At 28.3% G+C, this 26,256-nt stretch overlaps 1 protein-coding gene across 2 annotated transcripts in view; it reads right to left on the bottom strand.

Annotated features, from left to right (window-relative positions):
- LOC129907245 (uncharacterized) overlaps nt 1–26,256 on the bottom strand; it is a 236,637-nt gene that overhangs the window by 202,622 nt on the left and 7,759 nt on the right. For both annotated transcript variants that reach the window (XR_008770988.1, XM_055983358.1), the window contains exon 2: nt 95–1,174. Coding sequence is in view for 1 of the 2 variants with exons in the window: in XM_055983358.1 (XP_055839333.1) it covers nt 95–1,008 (914 nt within the window). In the remaining variant the exon portion in view is untranslated. The remainder of the gene's footprint in view (nt 1–94; nt 1,175–26,256) is intronic.

Below are 26,256 nucleotides of genomic sequence, written 5' to 3'. Positions count from 1 at the left end.
TTTTAAGTGCATGCTCTCATCATATAGAATATGTTAAAAACCACTCATCTATAGTTAAGTAGGTTTTAAATATATAGATATTTTCAGTACTCACCTTTGATATTTCCTAGTCAATGTGGGTGGAGATGAGTAATAATTACTGCTGCTGCTGCTGCTGTCACTCAGAAGGACTTGATTATCCCTAATTATCTGCATCACAATCGATCGCAGCACCTGCTTATTTTCTAACAGTTCATTGCGAAAATTCTCTCTAAACCATAACACGTCTGTTTCACTACTATTCACGTGCGAATATAAAATCACCGCCATCGATGTTACACATAGTAAAATAGCGCCGAGGAATATATGCGAGCCAATAACATCACTACTACCAATAGCACCAATACCACCAACATTGTCACTATTTCGATTTCGATTTTGATTTTGATTTCGATTTCCAGGGGCTATTTTATCAGGGTCCTTATTTACACATTTGCTATTGCATTGGCACGAGACGCGACCAACATTCAAAGCATCCATGTTCAATAGTTGAATTCTGGATTCTAGTTTCATTGTGTCATCATCGTTTCCATGACCAATTCTTCCACCACCAACATCATCACCACCACCATCATCACCCTCGCGGACATGATGGTGGTATTTGTTTTCACTTTTCGTAGTAGTTTTTAGTCCATGGTGGAAATCAGCAGTGGTGGCCGCCGCATTGAGCGCATTACTCCGACCGGAAGTTGTTGTTGATGGGAAGGACATAGTCGACCCCATTCGCAATTGGTTGTCTGTCGCCATTGCTGATGCTGCTGCTGCTGCTGCCATCGCAGTAGATCTTTCAAATTCCGTTGTTGTTGATGCTGATGATGTTGCTGCTGTTGCTGTGGTTGTTGTTGTTGCTGTAGCTGTTTGTTGATGGGCTTCTGGTTGATGGGGTTGAGGTTGAAAAGACTGCTGGGGTTGGTTTAGGTCGTTTTTTCGCTTGGACGAAAGCCAAATTTGATTTAAAGCTAGAAACATTGTTTTTGTAGTTTTTTGTTCACTTTTTGCCTCATTGAATGAGTTTTATTTTTTTTTTTTTTTTCAAGACTTGCTTTTTTTTTAAGACCTGCAGAAGTGCTTTGAATGTTTATTTACTTTTTGTCTTTTTTTGTACGGGCCTTCAGGATCTGAATTTTATATCTTCCTATGATACGGATATACGGAACAATGAGGATGAGAGATTGGCTGTTGAATGGTGATTTAATATAATTAAATATTAATAAATCATGAGGGAGAATCAGATGAGTCCTTGCTATAATACCTACGTAAAGCCTCAAGACTTTGCTGTTTTTCTTATCCTCCTACATTTTCATTCACCTATACAAACCTACCTCGTTTTATTGTAATTAATAAAGAATATCTTCTTCTTCTTCTTCATTTGTTGATGTTGATACGGATGTGGGATAATATCATCTCTTCTTCTTCTTCTTCTTATATTTCACGTGGGAAATAAACGGAAATGCAGCAATAAATTTTAGATGATGGACGGGGAATACCTATATACAATGTCCACCTTTCCGGTTTTTGTCCTGTTCTGGCTTTGATATATGGATATATAGATAGATGTTTTTTTTGTAAAATATAGAATACTGATGGTTGCACCAAGGTATTTCCTATTTGGCTTTCCATATAGATCTTACAATTTATTATTGTCCTTTAAAGTGGGTGTATTTTTTTTTATTTTTCATTCTTCATGGTAAACGAAGATATATGTAAGAGAGAATTCCTTTTATAATATAAAATGAGATGTTGCATTGCAAAGTATTTATTACTAGGTAAAAGGTAGTATAAGGTACTCTAAGGACAAAATATTCTTGAAATTGCATTCTGGTGTAGCAAAAGAGAAACATTTACTACAGTGTTGTGTGGCATTGGCTTAAAAAAAGAAATCCTTTAAACATATCGGAGATGAATGTTAGAACTGATAAATTGGTGCTCATTAACAATACCAACAGAATCACCGATTCAATTTCTTTTGTTGTTTTTCTTAAATTAAAGACTAATAAAAAGTTTTGAGAAATTTTTCCAATGTAAATTCTCGAAAAATACTTCAACCAAATTAAAGTGCATAGTTCGAAAAAAGGAAACACCTAACTTCAAGCTGCAAGAAAAAAAAAAAGATTTCTGAGCACGTTTTTTCGATTTCATACGTTTTAAAAAGAGTGGTGAAAAATTGAAAAAGTTTTAAGCAATTGAAAAATATGTAAATATTTGCACTTTTTCAATTGTTTTGAAAAAGTTGAAAAATAGAGTTCTAGATGGTAAACAGAGAGTTTAAAACATTGTTCCAAGAGAACTTTTTCGAGAACTCACAAGAGTAAGGTTCGATTTGATTTTTGCAAACACAAAAAAAAACAATATTTTAACCCTCTACCGCATACTAACCCATATATGGTTTATTGACTTCATATCGATTTATTCCCGTTATATTGCACCAAATGTAAAAAAGAAAAAACTTTAATAAAACTATGTCTATTTTTTTATAATTAACCGGTTTCATTATCAGTAAGAGAGTCGTGATTCTGAAATAAACTCATTGTTTCAAGAGCATGTCTAAAGTGTAAATCAGTGAATAAAAGTGCGAACTTTTCAAGTGTTTTTTTATAAGAAATAAGTAAGTTGCATCCAATTAAAAATAAATTTCGTATGAATTTATTATACTTTTATATGTTTAAGAAGTTTGTTTTTTGTTTTTTTTTAACAATTTTTGTCTTTTTTTTTGCGTTTTTTCCAAAACACCATATATGGGTTATCATGCGTTGGCGACTTACATTACTGATTTTTGTGGGAATTTTTTTTTTTTTTGTAAAATGAATTCGAAGACTTTCTATGGAAAAAATAAGTGTGATAATGCTAAAACTGGTGATGGCTTTCGAAGTGATGACGATCTAGCTTCAGATTCTGACCCTTTTTAACATCAAACAAGCCATCTCCGAGCATTTTTGCAAATCTGTAACACCTACAATGTCACGAAAAAGGGGATGCCCTTCAGCTTTGGCAGGTGATCAAAGCAGAGATGGAACAAAACAAAGCTGAGGGAGTTATATACAAGTCACGGAAGTCCAGCCCCATCTAATCCCGAAATTTCAATTCACTCACAACAATCAAGGGCAAAAGCCGTTGAATTCAATGCTAACTGAAAACATGGACCATATCCCTGAATGGCAAACAAAAACACCAATATCTCAAATTTGCGGACTGAAAACGTTTTGTGTGCGTGTAGAAAATGGAAGGTGTTCTTCTGCAACAATGATAAAAGAAAGAGTTTGAATAAATTCCATGAATAAGGAAAGTCCAATGTAATAAAAACATACTTTACAAAACATACCTTGAATGCATACTAAACCATAAATGGGTTATTAATTGTTTGCTGGAAATCGACTTGCTGCATACTAACCCATATATGGTTTATGTTTCTAAAAATTTAAATATAATGCAAAAAAATAAAAAATTTATGTTATACCTTTTTTCAACCCCTAAGGCCCATTTGCTGAAACGAGTCTTAAATATTTATGTGAAACATAAACCCTTAAGTTCTACATTACGGTTTGCACGAACTTCAAACTGTGTCATAAATTCCTCTAAGTTTAACATAACTTAGGGGGAAGAAATAGTAGAACTTAAGCTGTTATGTTCTACCTAGGCACTTTTATTTTATGAAAAAAGCAAGAATGTCGCTCAAAAATTGATGTCGGTAGTACAAAGGACATGAATTATTATTAATTTAATAAAAATAAACTTACATTCATTAACTTAAACCATCCACAGATGGTACAATTTACACCACAGTTTTTTGTATGAGGCACTATTTTGCTGTCATATTTCATTGACTAATTTTGACACACCAGCACATTTACACACACACACGAATAATTTTTGTTTAACCAATTAACACTTATTTTTGGCTCAAATATACTTTTTTACACTTTTATTTCGCAAGATAAAGACACAAACTTAAAAATTTAACGATATTGTTGTATATTAATTGCTAAATTGCTCAAAATCTATTTAAATTATTTGACGTTTCTATTGATTTGACTTTTGAATTTGAAGTTCTCAGCGATTTATATCATGAAAGTAAATCATTGCTAGGTTAAACATAAATATTTTTTAGCAACTTAGAATAAACTAAGTAAAACACAAGAGTTATGTTCGACCTAGCTAAGATGAGAATTTATGACTAGTATGAGCAAACGGGCCTAAGGCCCATTTGCTCATACTAGTCATAAATTCTCATCTTAGCTAGGTCGAACATAACTCTTGTGTTTTACTTAGTTTATTCTAAGTTGCTAAAAAATATTTATGTTTAACCTAGCAATGATTTACTTTCATGATATAAATCGCTGAGAACTTAAAATTTAAAAGTCAAATCAATAGAAACGTCAAATAATTTAAATAGATTTTGAGCAATTTAAATTATTAAAGTTAAATTTTCAAGTTTGTGTCTTTATCTTGCGGAATAAAGGTGTAAATAAGTATATTTGAGCCAAAAATAAGTGTTAATTGGTTAAACAAAAATTATTCGTGTGTGTGTGTAAATGTGCTGGTGTGTCAAAATTAGTCAATGAAATATGACAGTTAAATAGTGCCTCATACAAAAAACTGTGGTGTAAATTGTACCATCTGTGGATGGTTTAAGTTAATGAATGTAAGTTTATTTTTATTAAATTGATAATAATTCATGTCCTTTGTACTACCGACATCAATTTTTGAGCGACATTCTTGCTTTTTTCATAAAATAAAAGTGCCTAGGTAGAACATAACAGCTTAAGTTCTACTATTTCTTCCCCCTAAGTTATGTTAAACTTAGAGGAATTTATGACACAGTTTGAAGTTCGTGCAAACCGTAATGTAGAACTTAAGGGTTTATGTTTCACATAAATATTTAAGACTCGTTTCAGCAAATGGGCCTAAGAAATCTAAAAAGTTGTTAAAAAAATTTTTATTTCATTTCGTTCATAATTCATGCAGTAGAGGGTTAAAATCTTCGATTATTCCCAAAAATATTCAATAGTGAATTGTCAATTTTTGAAGAACACAATTTTTTTAAATTTTTAAAAGTTTGCAGACTGAAGGTTCAATTTTTGATTTTATTTTTAACGAAATTTCAAAGAAAGCTGACTCAAATTCTCTGTTTTCAAAAGTGATTTCAAAATCAGACTAATAAGTGAATTCAACTACTGGTTGAGTCATTTCCATCCACTTAAATGCATTGTGGCCATTGTGGGTGACTTGAACATTTGAGCCGTTCAGAATTATAAAAGGTCAAGTCCACTTCTGTATAGGTTTGGATGTTTTAAGCCCTTACAAATTAAAAGTTTTGTTTTATATTAATTAAAACGAAAGAAAGAAATTTTGGAGATATAGAGTTATCGATCTGTAAACATTTATTTCAAAAGTTCCTTTAGTTCCTAGGAAAAGGCTTCTCAAAGTTCAGAATAATGCACGAAATTTCAAATGGACTTGGATGGACTTGACCTCTATTTACTAATCTGAACGTCTCATTTCGCGTTTCGCCTGCTTCCAACATTTATACATGTAAGATTGTTTTATTCTGCAGCACTCAGCCCACTCTGTAGACCGACAAATTACAAAGACCAATCATTGACTTTTGACTAACTATAGGTATCGCTTTTATAAGATTCCCTAGAGGTGAAATTGAAATTTTTTTTTAGAATCATAAATAACGGTATACTTGACCTAATGTCGCCCGAATCTCAAAAAAAAAATTGTTTAGTTCCACTCTCTTTCTCAACGTGCGATATGACGAAAATGGAAAACATTGGTCTTTTCAAAAACGGCTGTAACGATTTTGATTAAAAAATACCAATACTCTATAAGGTACTAATTTTGATACATAAAAAATATTTGTTGGGCCATAGAAACGTTTTCTTGAATTGTTGTGCGAAAACATTTTAGGGCCATTTTCTGAATTGAAACTTAAATTATTTATGTTGAACATAAACTTTTATACCCTACTTTTTCCTCTGCGTTAACTGTCACATAGTATTTATGTTGAACTTAAATGCTTGAATTTAGATTCAGCAAACGGCTCTTAGTGGCTTTAGTTTAAAAGTTAAGAAACATTTTCAGTTTTGAATTTTAAAAAATATTTAAATTTTCTTTGAAAAATCAATTTTTTTCAAAACGGTCTTAAGAATTTACTTGAAATTTTGTTTGAATATGTGAAAAAATGATTTCTTCAATATGGCATACCAATTACCAAATATATTTTTGAAAAATTCTCAAAATATACAAAAAAATATTAAAAAAAAAAGAAATCAAATGGCATACTTAATTTGGAGATTAAAACCATTATAAAGATGTTTTCGACATTTTAAAATCAACTTTTTATACATTTCTTATAAAACTTCAATTCTTTCAATTAAAGAAAACTACTGCTGTGTAATGCTACAAGGTTAAGAGTGATAAAATTTGAGGATTTCAAAAATCTTCCATCTTTTACTTTATCAAGTTTCTTTGTTTTAGTAAATTAAATCAGCTATTTGGTTTTCCGGGTCTCCTTTGAAAAGTGACCATCAGTATTTAAATTATATTTTTAATTTTGTATTGCTGAACTGTATTATTTATATTTTATTTTGTATAGTTGTATTACTTTCTTTATAGTTCAAATAAAAGCGCCAATTTAAATTATTTCTGTGTTATTTTTTTAAGAGCCGATTTTTCCATCTTCTAATAAACAGTCAGTTAACTGTTCGACGAATGAATTTATTAGGCTCATAAACAATCGGATAACAACATTGAATTTTTCAATCAAAAATAATTTATTCTACAGAATAACAAAAAAAAAAAATTGTCAAATTCAATAATATTCAAAACTAAACGTCTTTTTTATTTATAATTGTTTTTGTTTTCTTGTGTTCCTCTGTATTCTTTGTCAAAATTATTTCAAAGCAGCTTTGACAATTGACACAGTATTTTTATTGATATTATTCCTTAGAATAATTTTTATTCGTCTCTGAAAGAAGCAGATAGTTTTATTCATAGGAATAAGCTATATCTGCCTGTTGAAAAAATGATTTTTTCTCTATCAGGAGAATAAGTACTAACTGACTGTTTAACTGACTGTTGAAAAATTGGCCCTAAATCAAATTTTGCTTTTTAAAAGTTTTAGCAAAACAAATTTTGTGGTATTATTTCTGCAAACGTAACTTAATCAACACAACTTTAGTCATCACAATTTGATTTTATTTCGATCAATTTCCCAAAACTAAAAGAAAGTATTATGATGGTTTAATTATTTTTTTCACAGCACTGTTTGTTTCTTGAAAGAAGGACATTTTCTTGGTGATTGATTAGCCGTAACTTGTGTTTAGGAACAATTGCATTTTCTATTCAATGTGGCAAATGTTAAACAAACATCTCTGGGATGGAGCTGTAGTAAGAATAAGTATAGGAAGGAATAAAGGGTGGAATGCTGAATGCATTTTCATGACCAATCTTGATAAAGCGTTGAGACATTTTAAGAAATTTTCAAAATATTTAATAGAGCAGAAGGGAATGATAAAAGCAAGGATAAATGGGCTTCTTTTCAATTGCATGGATGTTATTTTTCAACAACAACAAAAAAAAAGGAACAAATTTGGGAAGTGTGCCAAAGCACGTTATTTAAATAGTTCTTTTGGCTGCGCGTTTACAAGTTATTTAAAGTGAACTTAGATGCAATATATTTAAAGAAAAAAACCGAGGGTAGTTTGTTTGAGCTACCTTCTTTTTTGCAATAATTAATAATAACAATGTTTTTGATGAGTAAATCCTCACATTTTTTTTTTTTTTTGTTAATATCCTTATAACCTGAAACTTTAATACCTCACAGATAAATGACCTTGTTGTGCAATTAATTAATTATTTCTTAAATTATTATTATTTCACCTCATAAGGTTTTGTATTATTTTTTTTTATCCAATTTCATGATTAATTGCTTGGCATGAACCAATATTGGATGCTACAAGCGACTCCAGATGTGCACGATATAAATAAATTAATCTGGAATCATAATGAGATACTCAATATAATGAGATTATCGTTATCACATGCGGCTCAATTAAACAATAAAAACAAGATATCGCATCCTTGAACCTTTATACAATACATACAAACTTGCCTACATATGAATATAATGTATTTGTTTGTTTTTGTTATAATTTCATACAACATAAGTGTTTGTTGATTTTTCACTCAAAATAAATATTGTTATTTTTTTTATTTTTACGAATTCAATTTATTGTGCAGAAATTTCAAAAGTGGTTTTGATGGATGACTTTGTTGGCGATGTGTTTAATTTTATGAATAAGTTGTTGCTGCTGAATGCATGTACATATATATTCAATATTATGCCAGTTTGAAGCACTTTTAAAGCACTTAAATTTATTAAAAATTAAAGAGATTTTGAGCAAATTGATTCTGGGTGAGTATGAATTTTTAATTAACCATAAAAATCCGGTGAATTTTTAACTCGCATTTACTATTTTAGCAAAATCATTAATTTTGTATGTGGTTGTTTAATATTTAATGACAGTGTGGTTGAAATTCATGTAATAGGTAGGTTTTTGTGCTAAAGGAAAATATTTCACTCATTTAAATTATGGTAATAAAAAAAAGTCCTGAAACTGCGAAAAGGATTATATTATGTTTCCATTTTTTAGTAAAACCAATATTATTTATTCATTGTATAGCTCTTCATTTATATCAAAATTAATTTAAGCATCATTATGCTTTTGAATATTTGGATCGTTTTTTAAGGAAAAATAATGGTAACTTGCCTTTTAAGGATTGGTCTGCTTAACCTATGAAGTGCCAAGAAATGCATACGTAATATTTAAGCTTTTTTTCACTTATTCGATAGAGTGGAAAGATATACATAATCTGTTGTAAAGTGACATACATACTTAATTACACTGGTTTACAGCCAAAATGGACCCTCAATCCTACTATTTTTTACTTGCTCTATAGGGCAAGTATTGGTTTCGTGTCAAAAAAAATTTCGAGGTTTTAATCAAAACTAACATTACTATAGTCGAGAAGTCCAAAAAAGTGGGTTTCGTCATGACGTCCGTCGGTGTGTCTTTGCGTCCGTCCGTGCGTCCATCTGTACAAGTAGCTGCAGCCCAAACGGCTCGACAGATTTTCATGAAATTTGGTACAGATAGTTTTTTCGTAATTTCCAAGGTTGTTTTTTTTTTGTTTTTTAATATCTCGCCTAGAACGTCTCAAGTAGCACACTGGTGTATAAATTGGTGTAAATTCATTAATTTTGGTGTTAAATTGAGGAAATTGAAAAAATATGGTGTATTTCTCAAAATTATAGGTATCAAAATTATACCACTGTCTCTTCTGTAAAAAATTTAAACATTTTTTTAAGATTCAGTGCAAAAAATACACCCATATTCAGTTGTTTTTATAATATACCATTAATGGTGCATAAAATTATTCGATTCTGAAATGAACCAAAACGGTATATTTTGTACACTCTCTTTGGTGTAGGAAGTACACCCTGTGGACATAAAATTCACCAGAATGCAAAAGTGGGAGACGACATATTTTTCAATGGCCGCCATTTAAAAAAAGAAGACAGGGATTAATTATTTTACTATAATAGTATATTTATCGACCTAATTATCCCGCATTCTTGGTTTTTTTCGATTCGGTATATTATATTATAAATGAATTCTACTAAAAAAATGTAAAAACAACAAAAAAATTATAATTTTTGAAAAACTGATTTTTAAAATCAAAAAAAAATAATTAATTCACTGACATTTTTGAGGCGCTCGATTTTTAGAGGGGGAAGTATCTAAAATTAGTAGACAAAATGTGTTTCGTTTTTCATATTCCTATCTAACCATTAGTTTCTTATGGCAATATTATGAAAGTGAATAAAAATTAATTTTCATTTATTTCATAAGAAATGGTGTGAATTAAAATTTATCAAACTGTTTGAGGTAAAAAATAAACTTTGGCTCAAATTTTAAATCAGAATAATTTAAATGGTGTATTTTATCCATAGATTTATTGTGTATTTTTTAATTTCAAATTTTTAATTTTCACCAAAAACCAGATCATTTAATATACCACTAGCGCCATTTATACACCAAAAATCGGTATATTTTTTTAACCACCGGAATTAATTATATACGAGCAAATGGTGTATTTTTTATATTAAAAATGTATATCACGAAAGTGCAAAAAATACACCAAATATTTTGGTGTATTTTAGACTTTTGTGCTACTTGAGGTATACCTCCCATACAAACTTTTGGAGGTATTGCAATTTTCTCGAAAACGGCTCTAAATATTTTGATTAAATTTGATACAAGTAATGCTGTACGTATATCTAATATAACTGCGTTTTTAGTTTTTCTGAAAAAAAAACGAATAGTGGGAATATGTAATTTTCTTTGTCGGCTCTTCCCGTCTATCGTTAATGAGTTATTCCAATTTTCTCGAAAACGGCTTTGACGATTTCGATTAAATTTGGTGTTCGTTATAGTCTTAGTGATTTTAACAAAATCGCGTTTTTAGTTTTTCAAAAAAAAAATTCGGAGAACGGAAATATGGCATTGCCGTTTTATGCCAAATTGATATATTTTTTAGTTACTATTGTATATTTCATAAAGGACTAATCCAATTTTATTCAAAATTTGCAATCAGATATTTCTTGTCATTTTGAAGTGTTAAATGTAAAAAAAAAAAATAAAAAACTTTTTAAAAAAAAAAATTTTAAATGGAATTTTTTTTTACTTTTTTTTTTTTTTGTTCAAAATTTAACGAAAATCTTTAATTTCCAATAGTAATTTAAGATATAGATACTTTGAACTACAAGAGCAAGTACGTTCGACCCCAGTCGTGCATTTTATTTCTTACGTACTATGACCTCAGGGACTCGGAAATTGCTTTAAAAAAAATTACGATGGAAAGTTTTTTGTCATTGTTTTTGTCCAGCCTACTTAGTATTTGGGTTATATCTTGAGTAATAAACGACTAATCTGAACAGAAAAGATGGTGAATAAAAGCTGAGTAAATTTCTGCAATTTAAATTTTGTATGTATAGTACACTTTCTGGCAAAGATAAAAAGATACTTTTCTTTAAAATCTATGGATAAATTATAAAGATATGACCATTTTTGTATCGATAAGTATTTTCGACTTTTTCTGTTACTTTTTGAGTTTTTGTCTATAACTTGAAAAGCAAGCCGAATTTGAAAATTTGTGTTTTGTAATTTTTTGTAGATAATTAAATTTCCTATCGATGTGTATCCTTTAAAAAAAAAATTAAAATTGAAATATTGTAAAAACTTAAGAAAAACTATTCATAAAAGAGAAAAAACGAAATTTTTGATGTTTTTACTATCTATTTTTATCATTTGAGCATTTATAGATATAGAACATGTAAAGCAGAAAAGAAGATACTTTATCTTTCAACATAATGGTCACAAGAATTGAATGCGTCTAAAATTGGATAGAATATGGACTTTCAAAATCTACTGTTTTTGGTCTTTTTTTTTCTTTATTACTCAAGATATAGCCCGAATACTAAGTAGGCTGGAAAAAACAACGACAAAAAACATTGAAAAATCATATCTCGAAAACCTATCCATAAATATTTTTTAGATAAGATTTTTGAGTTTTCTGGGCTCAAATCTATACGAAAAGTATAACGACACTTGGTGTCCAAAAAATTTTTATTTTTCTGAAACTAGTCTATAGTTGAAAAAAAATTTCTTTTTATCAAGTTATTAGTTTGCCGCATTATCCTCTATTCTTGTCAATTTTAACGAAAGTTAAGATTTCGTCATGATTTGGTCATGAAAATAACAGAAAACAAAATTAGTCTCAATGTTTTGTACAGCAGTTACAAATTATGTATCAATATTCAAAGTTTGTAATTGAACGGTCACTGTGGCGTATGTGGAACTTTTTTGTTTAACTTTGAAAAAAATCGGGTTTTTTTTATTTAAAAAAAATACAAATGTGTTTCAATTTTTTTGAAAACTGGTTGATAAATATTTTTGACATTTTGTTTTATGTATTTGTCGCATAGTAATTTTTTTAATGGCATTCCAAATTTATTTCATACCTAAATATTAAAAAAAAAAAAAATTATTTATAAAAACCGTTTAAAAAACAGCTCCAACAATTTGTAATTGTATACCAGAAATTAAATGTGAAGCTTCGTTTGGATATCGAAACTGTTCAAAAGTATGTTCTTGTAATCTTGAAAACAAATTTTGTTTTTACATCATTTTTTTTTTTTTTTTTTGAAATTGCTTTCCAAATTTAATTAAATTTATTCTAAGCAACTAATTTTGGTTTGTTCAAAACCAGGACATTTTTTTTTTTTTTTTTACACAAACCAGATCTCAATGTTTCTCACTTACTCCCGTGCCTCTTAGTCTTATCTCTTTAAAAAAATATCCATTGACCATAACAATGATAAGACGATTCATCCCTTTTAAAGACAACAAAACTTTTTCTTTTACAAAATCAATAAATATACTGACTGCCATAATAACAAGCTAATGATCGTAAACACTTTTAATTCTCAAAATACTACCCACGCACGAATTAAAAAAATAATCCTTGAATTAAGAATTTGTCTTTTTTATTTTAAATATTCAAATAAACTTTTTTCATTTCTAGCGAGTTTTTTTCATCTTGAGGTTGTAGTAGCAGATTCGATTACAATCTTTTGACCTTTTAGTTGCTATGGCCGAAGAGTTCATAAAGGTCTATAGCGACGTGTCCTTTTTATATTGAAAGAAAAATTATTCAAGGAGAAATGAAAAAAAACTCAAACTCATACTAAATTTGTTTGTTTTCACATTATTTTTGAATTTGATTAATTGTACAAACAAAAAATGTAAGCAATTTTTTACCTTTTAAATCGATTTATATTTAAACAACAACATCAACTGTTACAGTATAAAAGAATGGTGAGAAATTTATTTCAAATCTTTTTATTTCTCATGAAAAGGTACTCAGAATCTTAGTGAGAAAATAATAATAAATTGGCTATTGAATTAACCGGAGAAGAAAGAATCTTTTCTAAGAGAATGAATTAGGTATATTTAGTTTAAACGATCTTTACACATATTTTCAATAAATTTTAGATTTTGTTTGGGCTATAAGTCAAATGATATAAATGTATGCTAAAGACACACATCAAATAAGTTTTTCTTGTAGTTTTTATAAAATTAAAAAATATAGTAATATTTCGAACATGCATCCTAAATTTTAAATATGGACTTGCTTCTTGCAACACAACAACACAATGATTGATTTATTAAAAAAAAAAAAAAAACGGTTTTGCATATTTTTTTTTATTCCCAGAAATAAAATGGAAATCTTCGTTTTTGGACAAAATCATTTTAATGGTGTTTTTATTGGATTATAAAAACAATTTTGTTTTCTTATTATTATATGTACATTAGGGTGGGCCAAAAAAAATCGAAATTCATTTTTTTTTAAACTCCGAAAAATCGATTTCTAGACACCTCTAGAATATACACACCAAATATGAGGTCTTTATATTAATGGGAAGGTCTTCCGCTTCGCAATTTTTCCATTTTTACATCAAGCTTCTACTAAAAAAATAATTTTTTTATTAATTGACTTTTTAGGAAATTTCTTTACATATTCTTGTAGGAAATTGAACGCTCTACAAAAAAGGCCTTATAAACTTTTTTCGTTCGCTAACCGTTTTATAGATATTTGAGGTCCAAAAATCGAGAAAATCTTAAAAAATTGGTTTTTTGTTCTTAATTTTGTAACAAATTGAAAAATAATAATAATCAAACGTGCAAGACATATTCTTGTAGGAAACTGATGGGTCCACAAAAAAGGTCTTATTAACTTTTTTCATTTATCTAACCATTCCAAAGATATTCGAGGTCAAATTAAAAAAAAAAAATATAAAAACAGTGTTAACATTTAAAAATTTTCCAATTCACTGAAAATTAAATTGAATTAATTGCTTTAACTGTTTAGAAGATATTCGTATCAAAATCGCAATGCATACGGGTCATAAGAAAACTATTGAAATCAGCGGGCAATGGTTTGGATACGAATATCTTCTAAACGAATAAAGCAATATATTTGATGCCAAGAACTTCTTTGTAGAACGTTTAAGTTTCTGTAAGAATACACCTTGCTTACTTGATAATAATGAATTTTCATTAAATTAGAAAATTTTGAAAAGTTAAAAAATGTTTTTGTAATTTAACTTTGACGTCAAATATCTTTCAAATGGTTAGATTGACAAAAAAATTAACTATTTTTTTTTTGTAGAGCAATCTGTTTCCTACAAGAATATGTCTTGAGCGTTTGATTATTATAATTTTTCAATTTGTTACAAAATTAAGAACAAAAAACCAATTTTTTAAGATTTTCTCGATTTTTAGACCTCAAATATCTATAAAAGGGTTAGACAAACGAAAAAAGTGTAGAAAAGCCTTTTTTATAGAGCGTTCAATTTCCTACAAGAATATGTAAAGAAATTTCCTAAAAAGTCAATTAGTAAAAAAATTATTTTTTTTTAGTAGAAGCTTGATGTAAAAATGGAAAAATTGCGAAGCGGAGGACCTTATTAATATAAAGAGCTCATATTTGGTGTGTATATTCTAGAGGTGTCTAGCAATCGATTTTTCAGAGTACCTACAAAATCGATTTTTTTTATCCACTTTAATGTACATAATTATTAAAAAATCGTAAAATAGGCATTAAAAAGTTTTAAAAAATGTTACAATCATAAAATTTGACAAGAAGTTTGCTTTTGGAATAAGATCAAAAGAGTGTATTAAAAAAATTTGGTGGAAGGGTGCTTTTCCGCAGAAAAGAGTGAGGGGGTGAAGGTCAAAAAAAAGTGTCATAAAATATTGGCTTTTTGGGACCAATTACAGATTTTACTGTCTCAATAAAAAACACTCTTTTACCCAAAACTCTTTATTCCTGCTTGCTATCCCAAATGCAACATTTTTACAAAATTTCATTAAATTGGCCTATCAATTTTTTTTTGTTTTTACTAAAAAAAAACCCTTTTAACCCTGATATTCTTATAGATATTTAAGATTATTTTTTCCAATTTCAAAAGTAACATTATGTAATAAATTGCAAAATTTCAATATACCACTTAGTTGGATTATGTACCCAAATTTTTTCTACACCTAAAAAACACCATTTCACATGATTTTCCTTATTTCCCAAAAAAACACCCTTTCACCTAAAAAACAATTTCGTAGACTCTAGAGATTCTTAGTTCTTATAACAAATAGAATTTTTTCACCAAGTTTAAAATATTAACAAAATGTATGTCAGCTGTTATGAAATCTTTCTCACACATAACTCAAGCCCTCAAAAAAAAAAAAGTAGAAAAAAAACACCTTTGCGTCATTAGATTCAGCATCAAAACCTAACTCAAAAACATGAGTCGTATGATATTCGACAATGATTTTTTCACAGTTTTTTTTACCTTCATCCCCTCCCTATTTTTCGAAAAAAAAAACACATTAAGCAAGGCTTAAATTTTTTCTAAAAGTAAGATAATCAGATAGTGCTCAAGACATACTGGTAAGACCTCATTATTAGTTTATTTTGACAAAAAGTGGTAAAAGCTATAGCCACTAAGGAAGATTTGAAGTATGTCTTTACTCGTAGGTCCTTGCTCAACCAAGAGGTTCCTTTGCACCTATTATAACCATTTTAGTGCAAATAGCAGCATATAACACTTTGAAGTATTTTAAAATTCAAAAAACCCAAATTGTGAATATTTATTATAATTATTCGAACAGGAACTATGTGAAACAAATTTTGCTCTCTCATCTACGCATTATAAAACCTTTAATTTATCTGACACAAAATTCTAAACATCACTGCACAAATAATATTCCTCAACATATCATACTTAAATCAACAAGTAACTTAATTCAAACGAATAAATTTGTGTAGGAGCAAAATTCCATCTTCGTTTGATGTTTCAAAGTGCAGCTGCTAACTTCATATACAGTCTCTTTGAATCAAAGCACATCTAAAAATCATTATGAAAATCTTTTTGAAAATATTTACTCTCAAAGCATACAAATACAAAAAGAAAAAAAATCTACAAACACTACACAAAATTTTGTTACTCTGAATTCTTACTTGGTTGCTTTGTAAATATACTCATAGTGTATATTCATTGAGAGTTGAAAAAGAGTTCTTCTTTAAATTATATTAATTACATATACTTGAAATCCTACGTCATTTATGAAAACACAAAAAACCTAAAGAACCGATTCAGCAATTAAAATCTAAACAATTAATTTCGATTTCAACCCAAAACTATGCGACTTAACAAAAGACACACTATTTACAAGATTTATGTCCCCAAAAAAGGTCTCCCATTGTAATTCCCATTAATAAATGTAACAAATCACTTTTTAACTTTTCCCAGACATAATAAATAACCAACAAAAACAACAAAAAAAACTCAAAAACAATTAAAACACGCTCACGTTTTGGTATCATCGATTTCACATAATTTATCATTCTATCGTTCTTTCGTTCATAATGCACAGTTGATTTGTTTAAGGATTTCCCATCTTTCATTTTTAATGGCTCTTTGCGAATTCTTATAACGACTTTGCATTGTATTACATTCCCAACAGCCAACACACTCGTACACATGCGACCCCTTTTCTTTTTTAAAAGCCATCAAATTAATATATTGATTGATTAAATCCATTAAATGAATTTTTTTTCACTTCACCGTCAATATCCTTCGGTTTTTTTTTTTTTTTTTATTTTACCTACGTGTGTTGTATAACGATGAATGGGCCAAATAGTAGAGGTAGCAGTAGCAGCAATATGGGAATTAGTGAAGGAAAAAAAAAAATTCACAAACAAATTTGCGAACATTGCTGATCGATTTGGTAGTGTAGTAGGTTCCCATTAAGGATATTTCGTGAATATTGAAAAATATACTTGCTAGAGGAGGAACTCTTTCTTGCTTGCTCAGGTCATGCATTTTCCAAGTTCGCCTGAAAACGGTTGGTATTGGTAATGGCAATGGCAAACCATCGCAACGCAGCAGCGCAAGAACTTCATTTCGGTGTAGTAATCATAATTGTAAATTGATGGTTTTGCTCTGGATTTTATTGGTTCCTTTTCCTGGGTAATTCATATACTTTCCTGTATTTTTCGCGCTCTGAATAAAATAAAATTTTTTACTTGAAATCGATTCGATTCGAACTGAAAAATTTACATATTATTAAATTCAATAAAAAAATAATATTTTTTTTATTATAAAACGCGAAGGAATCAAAAGGAAGCTTTTTATGAAGCCGTTAATAATAAATTTCTCACTTTCTACGGTCGGTGGTGGTCTTGGTGTTGTAAGAAAAAAAAATTTTAATATTTCTTATTTCAAAGAAAACGAAGACATGCCGCGTTATAAAACTGAAATGCGGTGACAAAACTTAAACGAAATTCATTAATAAAAGTAAAAGAAATCCTCCCAAAAGGAAATGAGTGGAAGGTGTAGCTGCTGCTGCTGTGATAGGATATCTTAACTTTGTCGGTGACATAAATAAATTTATTTGTGGTATCATGAAATTTTGTTTTAAAAACTTTTTTAATATTTCTTATTTCCATATTTTTCTTAAGGAGTTGACATGTTTTTAAATTTTGTAAACCAACCCTGAGAATAGTAGTATTAATAGGCGTTAGATTGTGGAAGAGGTAGGGCAAAGTAGGGTAGAGAGTCCCACCCGTTGTTATTGAAATTAATGAAATTACACAAAATTTGTGAAATCTTTAAGGATGTTAAATTGTGAAGTAATTTATCTAAAAATGTATGATATTAACATCGTGAATAACTCTTAAAGTAATCATAAAATATAAACAAAAAAGTTATTTTTTGTTATCTAGCTAAATCTAATTCTCAGCTGGTTGGAATCTTACGAAGTGTTTGGTATTGTTATTATGGTTTTGTCTTTGGTAACATGCCGAGAAATAATTTTCTAGTTAGAATCAATTAGAGTGAAGAATTTTCACGCCACTGTTAGTGACAAATTTATTAGTGAAGTATGTGAAATTAAAATGAATACACACGAATGAATAACAGATATCAAACTTTCATAATCAAATATGTGGATGTGTTTGATGTGAAATTCTTGCAACTCCAATTTAAAGGGCATTAACAATGCATTTTTTTTAAATATCACACCAAAAAATAGTTGGAGTTTAACAAAATTTCTAGTTTATGAGTTTTCGAGTGCATCTTAGGGCCCGAAGGCAGCAATTCACTGTTTTCAAACATTAGAAACTGGACTGTTAATGTACTTCAATCTTAAAATAAATCCACTGAAAGAGTTTTATGTTTGTTATTTTTTGTTCAAATCTCTCAATTTAATTCTTTTTTTGAAAAAATGTAAAGATCTGTAAAGATTAGCCAATTTCATTAAAAAATTGTTTTTTAGCAACAAATTAAAAAAAAAAAAGAGTTACACATACACCACAGTGAACGTTTAAGTTTAAACTTTGAAAATTGATACCAAAAATTTGATACTACTTTAATAATACAAAAAAAAATAACTAAGCTTTGTAAGAGGACATTTTTTGTCAACACGGTCTGATTTACGGTGAATTTGCCGTGAAGCCATAACTGCGACCTCAAAATTTTTGAACCAAGTTTGTCTAATTCGTTTGTCCATCTTTTGTTAATATTTGTACACCCAAAATTTTCGTTTGTCCACCCTTCAAAAAAATTTTAAAGCAAATTCTTTTTTTTTTTTTCTTTTTTGATATGAAGTCAGAAAAATGAAAAAAGGTCTAAAACGCTCAAATTTTGAGATAGACGTATGAATCCAATCGCAATAGTTTGTTCACCCCGAGTTCTATATACATAGCAACACAGCATTGTTTTTCCACCCTTCGTTTAGGAGCAATTCAAAAAGCAATTTTTTATAGTAACTCTCATACAAAATATCATTTTTTCAAAAATTCCAAAAAATTATTTTTTTTTTCAAAAATTCAAACGGCCTTCGTTTGTCCACCTCGAGAAATGAATAAAATCAAAAATCATTGTTTGTCCAAATTACATTTAGGAGATATTAAAAAAAAAAAACAAAATTTGTACTGAAAATTTTTTGGTATACGTAAAGAACTCGAAGTGTACAAACGACAGAAACTTGAATTTTTGAAAAAAAAAAATAGTACATAAAATTAAAAAATAAAAAAAAAAAATTGTTACACTCATGAAACTTGACAAAAAGTTTGCTTTTGGGATAAGATCCAAGTACAAAAAAAGTCTATAAAAAAAAGTTGGGTGGAAGGTTTATTTTTCGCGGACAAGAGGGAAGGGGTGAAGGTCAAAAATATACTGAAAAAAATTGTTTGTCGAATATCATCATATGACACATGTTGTAAAGGTATTTTTTGATGCTGAATCTAATGACATAAAAATAAAGTCAATACGCTCTAAGAGAAGTTATAGCCGATTGAAAACAAGGGTGCTTGTTTTTTTACTTCAACAGGTAAAATATAACCGAAACCCATGGGAAAAACGTGCTAAACTGATGAAATTCGGGATGAAGGTTTCAAAGGATTCACATTCTTAAAATTATTTTTGGTGAAAGGGTGTTTTTTTGATGGGTTAAGTTGCGTGTGAGGAAGGTATAATAACAGCTGACTTAAATTGTATTAATTTTTAAAACTTGGTGTAAATGTTTTGGTTGGTATAAGAATTAAGAATCTATAAAGTGTAACAAATTATTTTGAGTAAAGGGTGTTTTTTTTTTAAGAAATGATGAAATTCGGAATTAATACCACAAAAACTAGAAAAAAATTGTTACACCAATGAAATTTGGTAAAAATGTTTCATTTACAACAGAAACCAAAAACCCGAACAGTCTATATACAAATATTTTAGGTTAAATGGTGTTTTTTTGGGAAATAGGGAAAAATCCGCGATAAGTATATAAAATCAATGGTATAAATGTTACCCTTACGAAATTCATTATATATGTTCTCTTTCCAATGGGAATTACGAATAATGTAAGTCTATAAATTTTTTTATGTGAAAGGGTGTTTTTTTTAGAAGTAAAGAAAGTATGGGTATATTTGAAAAAGTGTGTAATATTAGAGTAATATTAGTGGTACCCTATTGAAATTTAGCAATTATGTTACTTTTAAGATAAGAAACAAGAATTTTAAGTGTCTATAAAAATATCATGGTTAACAGGGTGTTTTTTTTGAGTGAAAACAAAAATGATGCGTCACCGTAATGAAATTTGGTAAAAACATTGATTTTGGGATAGAAAGCAAGAATAAAGAGTTTTCATAAAAAAAATTTTGGTGAAAGGGTGTTTTTTTCGAAGAGACAGTAAAATCTGCAATTGGTCCCAAAAAGCCAATGATTCGCGTAAAACGTGTAAAAACTTATTTATAAATGTTTAATTTGTCATCAAAACCATAAATAAAATGAATCATTGGCTTTTTGGGACCAATTGCAGATTTTACTGTCTCTTCGAAAAAAACACCCTTTCACCAAAATTTTTTCTATAGACTTTTTTTGTACTTGGTTCTTATCCCAAAAGCAAACTTTTTGCCAAGTTTCATGAGTGTAACAATTTTTTTTCTTTTAAATTCCTATTTTACCTGTACTATTTGGATTGTATGGGACTTTGAATTTTTCAGTACAAAATTTGTTTTTTGACTTTCCCCTAAACAAACGATGATTTTTGGTTTGTATCCATTTCTCGAGGTCCACAAATGATTACCGTTTGAATTTTTTGAAAAAGAAAGTATTTTTTGTGGATTTTGAAATTTTCAGTAGATACACTGTTGTGTATCTTTTCTCGCAGATAGCTACTGTTAAAAAAATGCCGTTTTTGTGAAAATTATACTTTTCTTAAATAAAAAAAAAATTAATTCCGAAAAGAATTTGAACAGAATCTACAAACAAGCACAAGATTTATTAACCTCAAATCGTAGGAGCCAATATTGAACAAATTTTTTTTTATTAATACAGCATAAAGACGTACTCCAAACCCTGGCCAAATATGGTAAGCCCGAACATTCGTATGCGTACGTGCAGGCAACCCAGTCCTGTATTTTCTTTAGATTTACACGAAAATAAAAAGCAAACTTACAAAAAAAAAGCTAAATAATTATTTTATTTTTGTTTTCAAGGTAGGTGAAAAAATTTTAAATAAAACACTCCCCGACCCTAATGAAGTAACAACGTAAATCTGTTTTAAAGTAAAATTTCCCTAAATTTTTGTTTGTTCAATTAATCAAATTCAAAAATAACGTCAAAATAAACCAATTCATTATGAATTTGAGTTTTTTTTTTTTTTTCTTTTCTTTTAAATATTTTACTTCAATATAAGAAAAGACACTTCGCTATCGACCTTTGAGAACTCTTTTAAAATACGACCCGACCATATCAACTAAAAGGTCAAGATTGTAATCGAATCTGCTACTACCACTTCAAGATGAATAAGAAATCCCATTGGTAATGATAAAAGTTTATTGGAATATTGAAAATAAAAAAAGGCAAATTTAAAAAAAAAATATCGTCATAACTCAAGGATTAATTTTTTTTTTAATTCGTGAGTGGTTATAACTTTGAGAATTAAAAGTGCTGACCTTTATGATTATATTTACTTGTGTTTATGACAGACAATATATTTAAATTGTTTTTTAAAAAGAAGAAGTTTTGTTATCTCTGAAATTCATGATTCATTCATGATTCGTTATGGTGAAAAGATTATTTTTTTAAAAAGATTAGAATTTGTAAGTCCTTAAGGTTCTGATTATCTACTTCTTTTAAGGAAAAGTTTTTTTTACCGTGTCCAAATAAAATACTCTTACACATTCACTTTCTCCGATTAATTTCGCACCAAATTATCTATACTATCAACTGTGAGTAAAATCTTGGTTTAATAAGTTGCTAAGTGTTCTAAGAAAAATATATAGGTACTTGATTAAATATTTGTGCTTGATGTTTCTTTACACGATTTATTTTTATTTTCGTTCAATTTAAGGACTGGGGAGGTAGATATTTACTCGTCACTGCGCTTAAAAGTATGCTTAAGTGCTTTTACGTCTCCGACTTCAAAGTCTTCTCACCTTTAATGGATTTTTCTTTATATATCTAAACATTATATCAAAGCCCCCATGATAAGCCCGTAACTACCTGTCTTTCAAAATGTACCTACACCTTACCAACAGCCTTATAAAGCAGAAGATTCTTCACCATCTTGTGATTTTTTTAAAAAACATCCAAACATATACACAAAATGAAGGTCTAATACAAATGATGATTGAAAGATTCTTGACAAACAAAATTTAACTCAATTTATACACCGAACTAATATTATTTGAAGAGGAAAAATCCATATCATTAATCTTCTTCAATGATTCTGTTATGGGGATTAAATCCGAGGATTTAGATTCCTTGCTAAGGATTATCATTTTTGCTGATTTTTGTGAAAAATGTCAGTCATTTGTAAAATGTTTTTTTTTTTTTTATACTGAATACGTTCTATTACATCGTATATACCATCTCTCTCTCTCTTTTATAGATCTCACTCAGGATGTAATCGTTTAATCCTTGTGCTGAATTTCACATTGTGATGGTTGTCTTTAATATCCATCAAATAAAGGTATTTTAAAATGAAATTGTATATAAGTATGCATGCACATTCACAATCCAAATACGTGATAGAATAAAAATTTCCAACCAAATGATTTCAAAAAAGAAAATAAACAAAAAAAAATTTCTGTTTGATTATAAAATATGCATTCCATTGGAGAAAAAAAAATATTCAAATAAAATAAAAATAAAAAAAAAATACTATGGTGGAAAAATACATAATATTAATATTAAATTCGTGACGTGTTATGAAAAAAGTGGAATAAATTTTATTCAAAAATTGTATGGTGGTTAATCTTTGGAAAATAGGTAGGATTATCCTCGCATAATGTTAAAGCTTTTGTACGAGTGATAAAATATAACCAGCAGATGTGGTTTAATTCAAAGAATTTTTTTTTTTTTTTTTTGAAATTTTAACATTTATTTGCTTTAACCTTTCGCTGTCCTTTTTTTGCGGAATTTACAGGAAAAAATATTTTTAGTTTCAAATAAAAGTTCATAAACATAGTGAATTGGGCATTTTTTTTATCAAAAAACTTTTAAAAAATAAGTGTTGTTTATCCAAAGGCTATTTCACTAAAAACCTATCCTTCAACCAAAATTTGTTTCGAGACTTTGGTCCGAAGAAAACTGCTTAATCCAAATGAATAATTTTTAAAAGTTCCGTCAATTAATAGGGTAAACAGGGGTAAAACGGAAAGATGAAATTTGGGCTAAAATGTAAACGCGAAGTTGTAGAGAATTGATTTTTTTTGCTATAGATAGATGAGATTAATTTAAGAATAACTGAATTTAAGAAATAATTCTAAAAAAATTTGAAACTAAGCTATAACGTTTTGTTTGAACATTGTACACGTGTACAAGGGAATTTTTTTTTCACAATTCTAAAGATGCCAGGTGAAAGATGAGTGAAAAAAAAATTAAGCGTCTCATACGGATTTTTTTCCAACACTTTGAGTTTCCAAATATGAATTTTTAAAAAACACCTTGTTTTTTAGGGGTATTTTTGGGTAATTTTTGATTTTCAGCTTTTTTTTGGAGCGTTCAAAAAATCTCAAACTTATAGGACATGTAGGTTTTGGCATACATGTGCAAAAACTTGGAATCGTTTAGTGAGTTTTGACTGAATAACGGAAGAAACAAGTTTTTTAAAAAACACGTTTTTTTTACCGTTTTTAACCGATTTTCATCGATTTTCATTTTTATCTTTTTTTCTTTAATAGATACAGGAATAAAGTATATAGAGTAATGATAGACCATGACTACGACTATTATGTTAGCGAAGTTTCAATCATTTTCGTAAACACAGTTTTGAGATAACTGTAAAATAAAATTTTAGAATTTAACAGGTTATAACTTTTAAACAAGAGCAGATAAAAATTTTATTAAACTTTTCTGAGCATCCTGATACAATTACCTTTCATTTGGTATATCGCACATTTTTCAAAGGTGAAATAATAAGCTTTCACATGGTATAAATTTTTTTTTTAAATAAATGTTTTTTTTTTGCTTTTTTTAATGAAATTTTATCGAGTTTAAGACCTGATCGATATATATATTTTGAGCCAAGTCAATAAGCTTTCAGATGGTATACAATTTTTTATAGGTTGTTAGGGAAAAAATGGAATTAATAACGTGAGAAGATAAAAATTCATGTTTTTTTTTTGCTTTTTTTTGATGAAAATGATTGTTTTCAATAAATTATTTTTATATTTTTTGCGCATTGTAAAAATTTAAAAATTGTTTTATTCTTAAGAAGAAATACTTGACTCTTAAATTGCATAATTTTTTTTGTAAGCTTTTAAAATAAAAAAATTAATATAATGAGAAAATTAAAAAGGTATTTGTTTTTTTAGCTTTTTTCTTGTAAATTATGATTGTTTGAAATAAGTTAACGCTTCAATTGACTCATTTTAAACAAAAGCACACAACCTGTTTTCTGACGACGTTATCACGTAAAATCATCGTCCGTAAACCGGCTTTACAGACAACCTCTTTTTTTGGTAAAAAACAATCCCGAAAAATTAATCCTAAGTGGAAAAATTCCAGTTTCTTTAGAAAACTCTCCATTTAAAGGCTTCTTATTTTAAACATTCACGTGGTTCGGATAGCAGAATTTGGCCGTTAATCATTATTCATTTTTTCAAATTAAATAAATAGCTTATTTTAACTATCAAAAGAATATCCTTCCTAATAACATGACAACAAACAAAAGATTTCATCTCGTAGTCTCGTTTATGTCTACATATAAGTTTATAAATTATCAAACTTCCTATGGACAATATGTGAATGTTTGAATTTTGTCAAGTCCTTTTAAAGTTTATACATATTATAACCATTTTGAATCAAAGTTAGGTATATAATACAGCTTAAGGCATGTTTTTTGATAACCCTGAAGTTACTGTAACTTTTATGTTTGTACAATATCCGATATAGCTATTATAGTTTTTGATTTGTATACAATTCAATACTATCATCGTTCTCTTAGTGAAAATGTTATAGGATTGGCAAATTGCAAACTGTTATGGAAGATAGCCTCCATAAATTTATTGTAGCTTTTAAATTTAAAGCAAACATATAAGAATTTTAAAGATTATATTCCATCGTAAAATTAAAGTAGGCATATTTATTGAGTTATTGTATTTAAAAAGACAATTTAAAATCATAAAATTTCTGTTAAATAAAATTTAAAAAAAAGTTTCGAGAAACACGAACATGTGTTATATTTTTATGTAGAAATTAATTTTTAAAAAACTAAAATTTTAAATGACAGCCATTTCTCTCAAACGAATCTTAAAAAGTTTACTTCTACATAAAACAACTAAGTACAGTTAATATACAACTATGAATCATTTGTGCTTGCCTAGGCCATAAATCGTAATTTTATTTAAAGAATAAATCAAGAAAAAGGTGGCCAAAATTTTTAATCTTCATAAATTGTTTAAAAGCATTGAACTTTATTTAATGCTCGCCAAAATTTTAGAAGTGAAAGAAAAAATTTAAGTTCTCATGAAGAATCTTCATTGTTTTTTTTTTTTGACAAATCGAAATTTCATTTAGAACTGCCATCTTTTACCAAATATCAATTTTTCAAATTTGCAGTTTTTCCAAACAATTCATTTGTTTAATTTTTATGTCAAAAGAATTATTAAGGAAAGTTATTACTTGCTCCTGTTATTTTTTTTTTTTTTTTTCATTTAATATAATATTCCAAAAACAAGACCCGATCAATTTTATATTTTTGACTTCGGATTCGAGTTCAACACACCGAAAACCTTTAGAAAAGTATATTTTTGTTTTGGCAGCAAAAATAAGTTTAATTTTGTAAACCAGTGTTATTTGTAATTTTAAATTTTTATTATTTTTTTTTATTTTAAATCCTCTGCATAGCTAATTTATTTATTAAAACACATAAAAATATTGTTTTTTAGAAGGCGTTTAAGACCTTAAAAATATAGGGGAAGTGGGGGTAAGGCCGCCCCTTTAGTTATTGACTGTTTTAAAAACCAATAACAATCATGTTAACATAAAACCCTTTATTAATTAAGTTTAATATTTTTTGTAGGAAGTTT

This window comes from Episyrphus balteatus, chromosome 1 (assembly GCF_945859705.1).
Source record: "Episyrphus balteatus chromosome 1, idEpiBalt1.1, whole genome shotgun sequence".
Classification (NCBI taxonomy): Eukaryota; Metazoa; Arthropoda; class Insecta; order Diptera; family Syrphidae; genus Episyrphus; species Episyrphus balteatus.
This window is presented reverse-complemented; position numbering and strand designations above follow the sequence as displayed.